This window comes from Nelumbo lutea, chromosome 2, assembly GCF_056320005.1.
Source record: "Nelumbo lutea isolate HS-2025 chromosome 2, American lotus-T2T, whole genome shotgun sequence".
Classification (NCBI taxonomy): Eukaryota; Viridiplantae; Streptophyta; class Magnoliopsida; order Proteales; family Nelumbonaceae; genus Nelumbo; species Nelumbo lutea.
This window is the reverse complement of record NC_142685.1, coordinates 10,698,635-10,712,562: the sequence shown is the minus strand read 5'-3', so window position 1 is coordinate 10,712,562 and position 13,928 is coordinate 10,698,635. Positions and strand designations below refer to the sequence as shown.

The 13,928-nt window shown below is 36.7% G+C and overlaps 1 protein-coding gene and 1 long non-coding RNA gene across 2 annotated transcripts; one reads left to right on the top strand and one right to left on the bottom strand.

Annotated features, from left to right (window-relative positions):
• The first annotated feature begins 6,681 nt into the window (after positions 1 to 6,681).
• On the top strand, positions 6,682 to 7,985 carry LOC148868520 (uncharacterized). Its single transcript, XR_016108354.1, has 2 exons — positions 6,682 to 7,502; positions 7,676 to 7,985. It is a non-coding gene; the product is annotated as an uncharacterized LOC148868520 (long non-coding RNA).
• Positions 7,986 to 10,632: 2,647 nt separating this feature from the next.
• LOC148868519 (CHUP1-like protein) lies at positions 10,633 to 13,710 on the bottom strand. The gene is made up of 5 exons (XM_088974120.1): positions 12,472 to 13,710; positions 12,020 to 12,336; positions 11,727 to 11,838; positions 11,137 to 11,265; positions 10,633 to 11,042 (listed from the first exon to the last, which is right to left on the bottom strand). The coding sequence occupies exons 1-5, from the start codon at positions 13,120 to 13,122 to the stop codon at positions 10,938 to 10,940; spliced, it is 1,314 nt and encodes a 437-aa protein (XP_088830246.1). The 5' UTR covers positions 13,123 to 13,710; the 3' UTR covers positions 10,633 to 10,937.
• Between the last annotated feature and the right edge of the window lie 218 nt (positions 13,711 to 13,928).

Here is a 13,928-nt window from a genome sequence, read left to right as displayed (position 1 = left end):
GTTGAGACTTGAGAGTTGGAGAATGCTGAATCGGACAATCAACTAATCAGAATTTCTCAAATTGCAAATAATTGAGAATGTATGAGTATGAGAGAGAGAGAGAGAGAGAGAGAGAGAGAGAATAAGAGAATTATTGAATTAATGTGATGAGAATGGTGGAGGATGGGGCTATTTATATGAATTTAACATTATTCAATTGCCAAAATACCCAAAAAACTATTTATTATTTAGTTGTTGGGAGGGTATTTTGGTCATTGTAAAATTACTTATAACTTTACCCAAAATGACCCCATAAACTAGTTGTCATATAGCTGCTGGGGGCATTTATATCATTTTTTCAACCTCCCATAAGCAAAATACAGAAATACCCCCCTAATATGGTTGTTTATAGTTGTTGGGGGTATTTTTGTAAACCCACCCCCCAAAAGTTGAAATTAGCCATTGGGCCCCTTTGGGAGGGGGCCCAATGGCTATATTCCCAAGCGGGTCATGCCGTAGTGGGCTGTGCTTCGTACCATGCCATGCCATATCAGGCCGGTCCAAAATCGTGTAGGGCCACAAGCGGCCCCACCCAATTTACACTTCTATGAGGAAATCTATAATTCAATGGTCACATTGATACTCTCAAGGAAAGCTACAACTTTGATATGTATTGAGGTACTACATTCAATGTTCATAGTTCTGGCCATGTAAAAATTTCCTCTTGAGTCTCTGATAATAACTCCAATACCAGAGTAATGCGGACCCATGACTCCATCAAGATTCACTTTTAATACATTGGGGGGAGGGGGGAGCCATGACCTTGAGTGGGACATGGGAGAGAAAAGGTCTCTTCTTGGTCCATGCATTATAAATTCCAGATTTTTTCATAATGCATTGTAGATTCTTGTAAAACTAAAATGGGGTTAAACTTTTTACCCTCAAAAATCATTTTATTTATGTTCCAAAAGCCCTCCCAAATGAATGAGCACTCACGTATTATTACCTATATTCATGCATGAAATTGGTACATCAATTGCATGCTCACGGGTTAAAAAACAAAAGATGTTAATCCTTCCATACCAGAATAATGATTAACGATATGAAACTTGACTCCACCCTCCACCATTCATTTTAAGGGTTTTGATACTGGAAAAAAAAAACGGTATCATAAACATGTTAATCAACCAGAAAGAAAGAGAAATGCACGGCTTTGATTGGGTAGTGTTTTTCATTAATTGACATTGGAACCAAAAAATGTTCTTGAATTTCTTGTTTATAAGTGATGGGAGGTGTTCTACAATATGAATGTTTTTTATTCTCATATTTTTTTTTTTAAATCGTCACATCAGTAAAAAAACAAAACATGTTGAAATGTGGTTTTGTTTTTAAAAACTAAAACAAGATGGTTTTGTTCTGAAAGCGATACATGCTGTTGAAACCACAAAAAAAATGTTTTTTTAAAACAAAAACAATTTGTGAAATATAGAGATTGTATGATTTATGTGATATGATATTAAATAATCATATGAAAACACATTCTACAAATTAATGAGGATTTCAATAATGCATTTTTTTTGTTTCAGTTTTGATTTTTGAAAACAAAAAATACATACATAACAAATAACATATTTTCTGCATTTTTTTTTTATTTTAAGAATCAATATATTTTCAAACCAGTTAGTTTTATTTTGTTTTTTAGAAGTGACAATACAAAATCACATTGGATAGCACCATGTTTAATAATTCTGGTGTTAATATTATGTTTGCTAAGCCTTTCAGTATTGGTTCAGTATTTTTCTCTTTTTTTTTTATTTAAGGAAAATTCCTGGTTAGTAGCCTGTATTTTGGGTCTAATGTCATTTTGGTCCCTGAATTTTAAAATGCGATAATTCAATATCCAAACCTTTAAAATGTGACAATTCAGTACCTGTCATTAAATAGTTGTTAACTAACTGTTAAGTAGCATTTGAAAAAGATACAAATGCCCTTCAAGTGTAATTTAATTTTCTTTATCAACCACTCAAACGTTGACAAAAAATTAACTGTCCCAAATCCTTGTCTTTTCCATTCAAGAAAGTTGGTGTCACATTTGAGTAGGCATTCCAGTGACCCCAACTTTCTTGAACAGAAGCGACAAGAATTTGAGGCTATTAATTTTTTGTCAATGTTTGGATGGTTGATAAAAATAATTAGATGACACTCGAAGGACATTTGTATCTTTTTCAAATGCCATTTAACGGCTAATCAATAGTAGATACTGGATTGTTATGTTTTGAAAGTTTGAATAGTGAATTGTCACATTTTGGTGACCAAAATGATACTAGGCCCAAAGTACAAGGCACTAATCAAGAATTTCCCTATATATATTTTGTGAATGAGGCTGAATTTGGAAGGAGTACAAGTGCGAATATATAAAATGCAAAACCTTATATTTTATATGTATTTATGCTATACATATTTGCATTTATACTCCTTCTAAACTGAGCCTCATGGGTTGATGGAATGGAATGATAATATCTCTTGTTTTGCATGTGATAACAACCCGGGGGAAGAGCAAAGAATTAGAAGTTAGAACAACGTTTCACCTACCCCAACCCCAAGGCCCCCACAGAAGAACCAGATGACCAGGACCATCATTGGATGATGGGTCCTTTTGACTTGGTCAGTATGAGCTTTTAGAATTTAGGGTAATACTTGTAATAATGTAAGTAGGGAATTTCGGTGTAAATGATACAATGACATTCCAAACACTAGACAAAATGGGGTTTTTTCGTCTGAAGTTAGAACTCAGAACATTATGAATACTGCATTACTTGGATCTCATAAATACAACAATGTTTATAAAGCGGACGTCCTAAATCAATTTAGACTCTATTCTTTTTGGTACTTGGTACTTATCATAACAATTGAATCATCTCAATTCCCTAAAACGCCCCTCAAACTCACGGAGATAAAAAATCTGCATGTATTTGATAAACATTTGATCTCCATGTATTTGATAAACATCCTCCAAGTCGGATGTGATAATGATGTAACCTGCTATCAAAAACGATGGCAGGGAAAGTAGTAAATGACTAGTCGTGACATGAGATGATGAGCTGTTGTTTCTTTCAGAGAGAGATTATGGATTGATTTTTGAACTGTCAATAGGCCAACATGGGCCAAATTGAAAATGGGCCAATCATAATGACATCCAAAATATAGACCAAAATAGTGCCAATAAATAATAAATAAATAAATAAACCTTAATGGATCATCCAACTGCCTTATAGGCTAAACCGAGCATGGGCCACTATAGACCAAAAGTTAAATAAATAAATAAAACCTTAATGGATCAATGAACCTCAATTTAGTGAGATGGTGAATGGATCATATGGGACAGATTAAGAAGATCAACAGTTAAGTAATTATTGAACCAAACGGTTCGAATGGTGGGGGATTTTTATTTTTTAAATGGTTCATAAGATGGGAAGGGGTGGCTGTGACTACCTCTTTTATTAAGATTTCTCTTGTTTGTCTGAGTTAGAGAGATCATTTCCATCCTTTAATGGAAGTGGTCTTCAACATCTCCACAAGGTACTTTTTTTTTTTTTCTTTCTTCCCATCTAAACATTCAACCAGGAGCGGAGACAAGTATATTGGTGGTTGTCCTTACCTCCCTGGACCCCCCAAAAATCTTTTGTAAAAGCATTAAAGGGACGGGATGTCCTCCCCATGAGAACTCTATCCCACGTCTATTCACGATACATTACCCTCGCGAATTGGAAACATTTCCCCCTGCATAATACTATGTAGGAGGACAGATATTCTCCATGTGTGGCTGTGATCGATGTTATGTGAGTAGGAGATCTGGACTCCATTAAAGGAAAGGGCGGAGCCAAGTATATTGGTGGTTGTCCTTGCCTCCCTCCCCCCAAAAACCTCTTGTTAAAACCATTATTTGTATGGTAAAAAACATAATAAAGTGTGTCCTCATCCCTCCCCCCTAAAAAGGGCAAATTCCTTATTAGTACCTTGTGCTTTGGGCCTAATGCCATTTTGGTCCCCGAACTTTAAAATACGACAGTTCAGTATCCAAACTTTCAAAGCGTGTCAATCCAATGCCTACCGTTAACCATCTGTTAACTAGACATTAAGTGGCATTTGAAAAGACACAAATGACTTTCGAGTGTCATCTAATTATCTTTATCAACCATCCAATCTGTTAATTTTTTGTCAACATTTGGATGTTTGAAAAAGAAAATTAGATGACACTCAAAGGGCATTTTGTGTCTTTTTTCAAATGCCATTTAACGACTACTTAACAACTGGTTAATGGTAGGTAATGGATTGACACATCTTGAAAGTCCAGGTACTGAACTGTCGCATTTTAGAGTTTGGTAGGAGTGCAAATGGATCGGATCGGATCGGGTCCGATCCCATCTGGTCGAATTTGGATAACTCCTAGTCGGATCTTCAAATTGGATCCTATGGTCCAATCAGAAATCGGTTTAGATTAGGGTCACCCTTGTCCAGTATGATGTGTTATATATTTATAACTATATATATATATAATACATATATATGTTATTTATTTATGAATATATTATTTATATTGTATTTTTATAAACTTGTTATATTTTCTTATAAAAAACATGTATATATATGATAGGATTCGAATTTATATTGAGTCCTATCATATCCGATCGGATCAGATCTGACATAAGCAATGTCGAATCACATTCGAATATACCTTGATCCGAATTTGACCTGATCTGTTTGCATCCCTAAAGTTTGGGGACCAAAGTGGCACTAGCCCCAAAGTACAAGATACAAATAGATCCAAACCTTCTCAGGCCATTTTTCTCCATACCCTAACTCTTTTATTCCTTGTATCATTTTTTGTTTAACTTGTCCCCCAAAAGAAGATTCTTGACTCCGCGACTACATTCAACCCCAATTATTTGGAAGCAACACTTATCTCCTTAATTTAGAGCAATCATCTTGGGTATTACGATTGAAATAAACTTCAGATTTAATAGGATACAATCATCAACAAAAAAAAAGTTTGAATGTGTGGGGCTTATTTGAAAATTTTAATACTTTTAATGGGAAAATATATGCTGTGGGAAAAATATGGTATGGGAAGATTTTTGACCGATCAAAACCCACCCATGAATTTTGATAAATAATACCTGATTGGATGCTATGTTTAAGATACCGGTTGACTGGTAAAAAATTTTTCAGATATCATTTTTTTTCGATATCATAGTTGAACCCCTTTTTTAATTTCTCAATTCTAAAGCTTTGGAGATGGTCGTTGAGAGAACTTGAGAAGCTATAATGAAAAGGAAAGGAGACAAAGGGGTCTCCCCATCGAATCCCTGCTAAAAGTTCTCTCTCTGCATTTCATTGATTATTTATGAAAAGTTGATATTTGACATACATTGATAGTTCGACGAGGGTAGGGATGCAAACGGATCGGATCAGATTCGAATAAGAGTATATTTGAATCCAATCCGACAAGGTTCATGCTAGTCTCGACTCAATTCAAAGATCTGATCGAATTTGAATTGATCAAATCAGATCTGATAGGACTCGATTTGGATTCAAATCATATTGGTGAGTCAAATCTTTGGATCCGATCTGATCCGACTTGTTTTCTTTAAAAATTAATAAATTATTAAAAGAAGAATAAAATATACTAATTTAAATAAAGTGAAAACAAAAAAATACAACTATTTATAATTATTTATGTCATATATATACATGCTTTATAAAAGAAAATAATATAACAAATTTATAAAAATGTAATATAAATATATATAAATATATGTATATATATACACTTATAAATAAATAAATAACATATATATGTATTATATATATATATATATATATATATATATATTTATAACTATATAATATATATTGGATCGAATCTTCTCGAACCGGATGGGGGATGATTCAAATCATTCTATTATTCGATCTAAAGATCCAAATAAGGGTGATCCAAATTCTACCGAATAGGATCGGATTGTATCATAATCCATTTACAGCCGTAGGAGGGTGGAAATCCAAATTTTCATGAAGGGCCAAAATAAAATAACATTTCAAAATGTCAAAATTATTTATGCCAATCAATCAACTGGTATGGTGCCATCATAAAAGAAGTGACCGATCCAATGATATTCACTATATGCTTTAATTGGTGAAAACTCTTCCCGTACCATAAATTTTCACTTTTATACATGCATTATATGTCATTAAAAATAATTTTAATGACAAATGCCCAAAGCCTATAGTCCCAGGCCCGGCCCATGATGACCTTACAAGGGCCTCAGGTCGAAAGTTCGAAACCACGTATCTTACAAGGGCCTCTTTCTGTTTGCGTGTATGCTTCAATAGAGGTATCCATAAGAAACCGAAAACTGAAAATTGATCCGAACCAAAAAATCTGGTTAATCAAACCGGTTGGTTCGGTTTTAGTTTAGTTTTTTTTAAAAAAATCAAAGGATCGATTTGATTTCTGGTTAACCTATCAAAAAACCAGCGATTAATTAAATCGATCATTTTTTATACATTATATATTTTTATTTTATTTTAATATGTTTCCCCACCCCAGCGGCCCAACCCAACCCAGCCCCCAGTGCCCCTCTCTCTCGGCCCAAGCCCATCAAAATAAATGTTTTTTATTCATTGGAACCCCAAAACAAACTCCTCTTGAATTATTTCTTGTTTGAACAGCAGAAGCCACTTGCCATAAACCCTAGCAAGTAAGCCGCCCTTTCCTCTCTCGACACAGTCGCTGTTGCCTCTTCTTTCTTCTCCTCTGTTGCCGTCGTCTGGTCCACCGGTTATCTATTTCTCTCCGTCGCCATCGCCTCTGTCCTTTTATAGTCTTCTTTCTTCTTCTTAGACAGAACCAAACCATTTCTCCTCTCCAATCGCCGTCGTCGGGCTCTCTTTCTCCCCCATTCTTCTCATTCTCCGAACCTGAATCTTTGGGCTCTGATTTTCTTCTCCCTTATTTCAATAGTGGTAGACTTGCAGGTAAATGATTTTTTTAGTTAAAATAATTCATACAAAATTTGTTTAAATTATGAATGTTTAATGATACCTATTTGGCTTGAATAAGGTTTTTTCCTGTGTTATTTTTCTCATTTAAAACAAAAAACATTTTTTAATAAAAATAAGAAAATAAAAAAATAAAAAAAATCAAAAACCGAAAACCAGTTAATCGGTTTAACCGTTGAACCGATTAACCGCTTGTTTCGATTTGAATTGATACAAAAATCGATGGTACCGGTTCGGTTTGAAAAATATGCCACCGAACCGTGGACACTCCTAGCTTCACGAGCGGGAAAGGAGGGACAAAAGTTCGAACACACGACCTCCTCCAGTCAATTGTTAGGGTTGGAGATGACGAGATATAAATCATTGCAACGCCCTCTTTTTCTCCTGCCCTGTCTTGGGTTTCTTTCTTGGATTGGTGAATAGCTGCAGAAAGGGTTTTTGCTACACTAACCATGAGGGCTAAGGTAAGAACGAGTCTGTTCGAAGTCTCTCCTTTCTCATTCAACCATTCGATCTCCATATATCTATTTCTCTACTTTCTTTTTACTTAGATTATTTTCCATTAATTATCTGCTATTCGTTCGGGATAGCAATCGGTCCGGTCGTCATTCATTCCATTGCGCATTTTTATTTACAGTGGAAGAAGAAGCGCATGAGGAGATTGAAGAGGAAACGCCGAAAGATGAGGCAGCGATCCAAGTAGAACTTGAGAACTGCTTGTTGCACTTTCGACCTTCAGGGTCGTTTTTTCTTCTGTTTCATTTTACCCCCTCTCTTTCTTAGTGTTTTCTTTAGGCAGCAAGGATGAACAGTAGATGGTAATCTGTTTCAACTTTTTTTGATGCATTTGGTTGTTTTGATGCTTTTTACGACATTATCAATCGGAATGCGATTTTATTTATGTTTAACTTCAGTTTTCCAGTAATGCATCCTTGATATGATGCCAATGAATGAGCCGCGACTTCTGATTATTCCGTGTTTCACTTGATTAATACCTGTCCTCCTATATTATAACTGTAAGCGTAATTCAAGATCTATATGGATTTACTCAGGATTTCCATGCACCGAGTAGAAATTGTCATCGTCCATCTGTTTGGTCTATAGTTCTTCATTTGTGTCTGAAATTACTCATAAATGTCTTTGATATTTCTTGCGGGGCTGATGAGTGAAAGTGCATACAAAATATTGTGTTTACTCATCTAGAGGGTAGTGTTTCACTTAACTTTAGCCCATCTTTCTGTTGCTTTATTTGTAGCAGGCACGTATAAGATTATATTGACCATCCAGAGCGTATATTGGGGGACTGTAACAACAAAGTCATTGCTATCCTAGAGTTTGATTAAGTAGTTGTTAAGAATCCAATATATGGTTCATTTGAAATTTGGCCTCTGGGCCTACATTTTAAGAAGAAATCTAGATGGTAGATTCTTGATTGATGAGAATTGAGAAAAAGCAAAATTTTTTGTGTTTTGGGAGGTCGTGGGGAATCATAACACGATGGGATTGTAATGCTACTAATGCAATCCATGTCTGTTTGTCTTGGTGCCCGTCATACATTTCTTTGTATGTAACTATATATTGATGTAGGATACAACCTTGTGGTTTCGTTTTGATACAATTTAGGTTCTGGAGCACTCTGATGTATGCTTAGTCTTTACCTCTGCATTCCACATTTCCACTACAAGTAATCTTGCTTAACTATGGTTATTGAATGTTTAAACATTTCAGCACATATTCCAGACATGCTTTATTACCAGGAATCATGGTTCAAACACTTAAGCAAATCATGGTTCAGACAATTTTTACATTTGTTTTGCACTTTCCTTTGTTTTTATAGACTGTACCACACCTTCTCTCTATCGGTTCTGACAATTCAGGATAAAACCTATAATTTGAATTAAATATATGCTTGGGTTACTAAACGCATGGGGATTGCTTAATACGTATCTCGAAAAATGGTTGAAAACATCATCATTTTTTCATACTATTATATTTCCCCCTCTCGTTTTCTTGTGCAAAATTTATTTTTAAGTGTAAACAGAATTAATATTATCACAAATTTGAATCAGTTTGGCGACATACCATATCGAAATATACATATGCTGTAGTTGTACTACAGAAATCCCATAGAACTGCCTAGCTTGTTTTCAAAAGTACTTGTGCACTGTTCACTATTTTCATTAAATTTGAAATGAATCTTACACTTCACTTCATCAATGAAAATTAGGCGGTTTGTCTGATGTACTAGAATAACCAAGTTTCCTTTTTATATACTTGTTTGTCTTTCTTATTTATTTATTTGTTTTTTTGTGTGGGGATGAGGGTGGGATTTACTAATTGCATATATATACTTAGGGACAATGTATGACACGGGAAAGACATGGTATCTGAAGAGTTTTGACCAATCAAAATCTACCCATGAATTTTGATAAATAACACCTGATTGGCTACCTTGTTTATGATACCAGTTGATTCGTCAGAAAATTTTAGGATATCATATATTTATGCCTTTGTTGTGAATTGCTTGGCAACATATTCTTATAAAGAGTTGAAAAGTGAATTTCTTTTTCTGAATAGAAAATGTAGTCTGTCCTAAGAATTCGGTTTAAGTTTAAAGGCAACAAGTAATGGATTTACCAAGTGCATGTTTACACTAGTAAATGGATCCTATGAATTCTTAAGTGCATATGTAAACAAGATGCATTTAGATAGGATGATCTAAAACCTGTATGTTTGTTTACAATATACATTAGAAATAAAATGTTTAAATAAGAAAGAATTGATAGAAAGCCCAAATGGCCTATTTGATCTTGAATTTCCACAAGCGGTTGTTCTACCATAGTCTGCAAGCGTTGGTTGTTTGATTGTTTCTGTTTATATGTTCAATCAAGCGTTTTGTTATCTTATCCATTTTTGACGTGGCTTGGCTAGAGGTGTCTCTTATTCTATATTGGCTACTTCTTTTAATTTGTTCTGGATTGCCCACATGTGACCATTTTGTGACCATATAAATGTGGATGTATGCCTTTTAGGCGAGATAATAGACTAATGGTATAATACTAGTAACTATTCCATATCAATCAGGAGCGAAACAACAAATGTTTTCCCGTCTCTGTTAATGGCTATGGCTTGTTTTGCTTGTGTTAAATTTCAATGGGAACAGCATAAATAGGTCTAGAAGTGCCATATACAAGGGCCCTGAACATATTTGTATTTGTAATGAATATATATTTACTATTTTTAAACTGAGGCTTAGGCTAAGTTTGGAAAGAGTATAAATACAAATATATAGATTACAAAACCTTATATTTTGTATTATTTTTTATGTACAGTGCAAATACATTAAAAATAATACAAAATACATGGTTTTGTACTATTTGTCTTTTCTTCCAAACTTAGCCTTCAGTTAAATCGGTTTTGTGTTGTATAGCTTTTGCTTTAAACATGGTAGTGGTTGGAGACCAAAACACTATGAATTGATTTGTCATTGCCGGCATTACTTTGACGTTGGCCACGGTGGAAATGGATGAGAGTGAGCAACGATCAAACTTCATTTTAACGAATTCTTTTAGACAACAAGAGAAATCATGATTATGGACACAGGAACGAAATGTCATTCAGTTGATTGATTCATTGTACCAACCTTTACTTGTGTACCAATCGGTTTGGTCTTACTTCTCCCCCTGTACAATCATCTAATTACTACTAGTAGAAAAGGTACTGAAGCTTCATCCTTCCTCGTCGTGCCTCTGAGCTAATGTTTTAAAATGTGTTCGAGCAATCCATCTGGAGTATTTGTCCAGAAATATGAAATATGCAGTATCTCTATCGTTCCAATGTACACACTGAAGTGTGAACTACTACAAATCTACAATGCCGCTGAGAACAATTTTGCGTCGCTAACAAGAGTGGGTCGTGCCGTCCGTATCTTGCTGTTTGCGACAACCTTCCTGTCGTAATTCTTCAAATGCATGCCTGGTCTCCACATCGAAACCCCCAGCAAACTGGAAACACTTATTGTTAGTAAAGAAACGGTGAGAGGGGAGGAGTAATACTGTAATAGATGGAGAAAGAAAGGAGATGGGCATTATCACGAACCTGGTGCACTCGGAAAGCAAATCGAGCAGCCTGGAGCATGAGGTCCTCTCGTGAGGCTTCACTGATTTTCATTTCATTAGTAACCCGTTTCATGTATTCCTTGGCTAGCCGCAGCGAGCAAAGTTTGAGCTTTGAAGTTTGATCAAAGACAATAAAATAAGCATCATATAATCCATATATAATTTTCCTCACTCTAAAATTTTGATATTTGAAGCACATGTACATCCATTGGGAGGATGGGAGGAAGCTAGGGGGGGGGGGTGTATTTTCAGGGTCTGGATGGACAAATTTAAAGCATCAATATAAAAGATGACTAAATTGATCAAACGTCGGTTTAAAGATTGAATCGGGGCTCTCGTTAGATCCTCGACATGAGCTGCATTACATACATCAGATGCTGCGACGATGGCTTCTCCCCATCCAGCCGCATCATTCTCTTCAGTGTTTAACATATAGCTTATTGGCCAGCACCACCAGCAGGTTGAGATATGTGATTGTATCATGACAAACTTGTAGATGGCAAATTCCCAATCTTGATAAATTATATAGCTACTCTACCTAAGCTAATATAAATCGACCATGAAGCCTACCTGACGAATCATGCCATCGTCTAGCATCCAGTCCCAGGGGATCTGGAACTCCCGATATTTCTTGCTTGTGCTTTCTCTTATCCTCCCAATGTTGTGAACACTTCCTTCCAGTCTGCAATTATAAAACTCATCATGTGAGGTGCATGTCTAATTCATTTTTCATGCTTCTGTTCTGTGTGCCATGGTGGTGATGCAGCTGGTTAATTTTGGGGGATGGTGCGTGGGTGGTGATCGATGTTCAATCAGGATATATCGAGTTATATACTTCAGTTTGATCTATATCATATCCCTACCTGTCTTGCAACGCTTGTATCCTTTTAAGGGTGAGAGTAATGGCCTGTTTATGGCTATTCAGGAAGGATAATACCTCCGATTCGAGGTTCTTCAGGTCTCTGTAGCTGAATGCAGCTTCCCGCATTGCGTCTGCTTTTCGCTCTGGCCACTGGGGGAAATGCTTGAGCACGGCCCTCTCATCAACCAGGTAGGATAGTTCCTCGTCTAGCCATTTAACAAACTCTTCCAAATCAGATATCTTTGTATATACTGCATTCTCCACCTCCCTTGTCAAGAACATGATGAACTCCATTTGTGTTTCCACATCAGATTTTATCTGCCGCCCACATGTATATGTGCTTTACGGTTAGGAGATAGTCGACTATTAGAAGTGGATCAATAAACCAAATATTTGGTAATGGAGGGAGATTGATACCCTAGAGAATTATCACTTTATAGCTACAACACTTACAGCTAAGAGATATGCCGACCGATTTTCTATTTCTCCGATCATTTTCTTAGCATTTATAGCTTCTTGGATCCCTGCTACGTTGCCTCTGTTGTCGGTCCTTGCATCGCTCCTTGTAAGGGAGCGGTAGAATTCCATGACTTCCGGCACTCTCCGCAGTGCGGTGGTTGACCTAGATAACAACTTCGAATTCGATGATGGTGGCGGCGGCGGTGGTGGTGGAGGGGGTGGCGCTTTGTTTCCATGTACTCCGTCTGGTAGAAGTGTAGTAGTACAAGTGCGCCTTGGAGGTGGCTTCGGAACTCTCGGCTGTCTCTCCTTCCTACCAATAGATTCTAGAGAAACTCGCCCTGAACACAGATTTTCCGTTGTTGGGTTCTCACCCAAGTCGATAAGAACTTTTGGCTTATGTTGCATTGCATCTGTATTATTACTGCCGCCATTGACAACAGAGATCTGTAGCTTACTCCAGAGTGCAGATCTAGTACTATCTGAATTTCGTGCTTTAATGGAATTGAGTTGGGCTTTGAGGTGGACCAACTCCTGTTTCAGTTGCTCGTTCTCCTTTTCTAGCGAACGGTTCTTCTCCAGGGAGGATCTGAGTTCTTCCTCAAGGATGGCCAACCGTGGATCATCGGCTACTTCTTTTTGCATTCTTCCTTTCCGGTTCTACCTATAATAAAAAATGGATGATAACTGGGATGGGAGGAGCTACAGTTATAATTTGCAACCTCTCTCTCTGATCAGAGCTTCTCTCTCTCTCTCTCTCTCTCTCTCTCCTTTTGGAAAAAAAGTTCCAGTTCTAATATACGCGCGGCCTAACTTCTGAAGCAAGGCAGTAGTTGCACGTAAGAGCCATGGTTTGATGTTAAGTTCGTGCCATTGGATGTCTATGATGCTGGTATGGGGTACGTAGGTAGGACTTAGAAGTGTATGATATCTTCTGGGTCTGGGGAAGGCGAGGCGAGGATGCTTTAATTTAGCTCATCAGACTCAGGCTCATCTTTATCTTTATGTGGCTTTGCAATTGTAGGTGAGATTGATGAGACTTTGAGAGCTTGCTAGCTAGCATAAAAGCTGCTGCTAGCGTGAGGGAGGCAGCTGTCCCAGTAAAAGCCCAAGTTAGGTACCTCTCTCCTCCATAGGCCGGTCAAAAATTTCTTTAGACGCTTGCTAATTCTGATTCCTTCCCCTTTCTTTTCTTTTCTTCTCTGCTCTCATGTGCACTTTCAAAGTTGGAACTACGTGAATGATAAGGAGAGGACATTTGTACAAGCAGTAGCTTGGCTACCTTCTGCCTGCCTGGGGCCCCATCCTCATTTCCATGTGTGTTAACAGTAGCCTAATCAGATTTATGATCATCTACTACTAGTAATAGTACCTACCTACCTACATATATATATCTTCGCCCCAAAACCCAAATTTCGGTTTCATTAGAACCGAAACCAAAATTTAGGACC

Coding starts and splice junctions, on each gene's coding strand:
- LOC148868519 (XM_088974120.1), bottom strand. CDS start 13,122: ATGCAAAAAGAAGTAGCCGATGATCCACGGTTGGCCATCCTTGAGGAA. Junction 12,337..12,471: donor GGTCGGCATATCTCTTAGCT/GTAAGTGTTGTA, acceptor TGTGGGCGGCAG/ATAAAATCTGATGTGGAAAC. Junction 11,043..11,136: donor TTGCTTTCCGAGTGCACCAG/GTTCGTGATAAT, acceptor AAGTGTTTCCAG/TTTGCTGGGGGTTTCGATGT.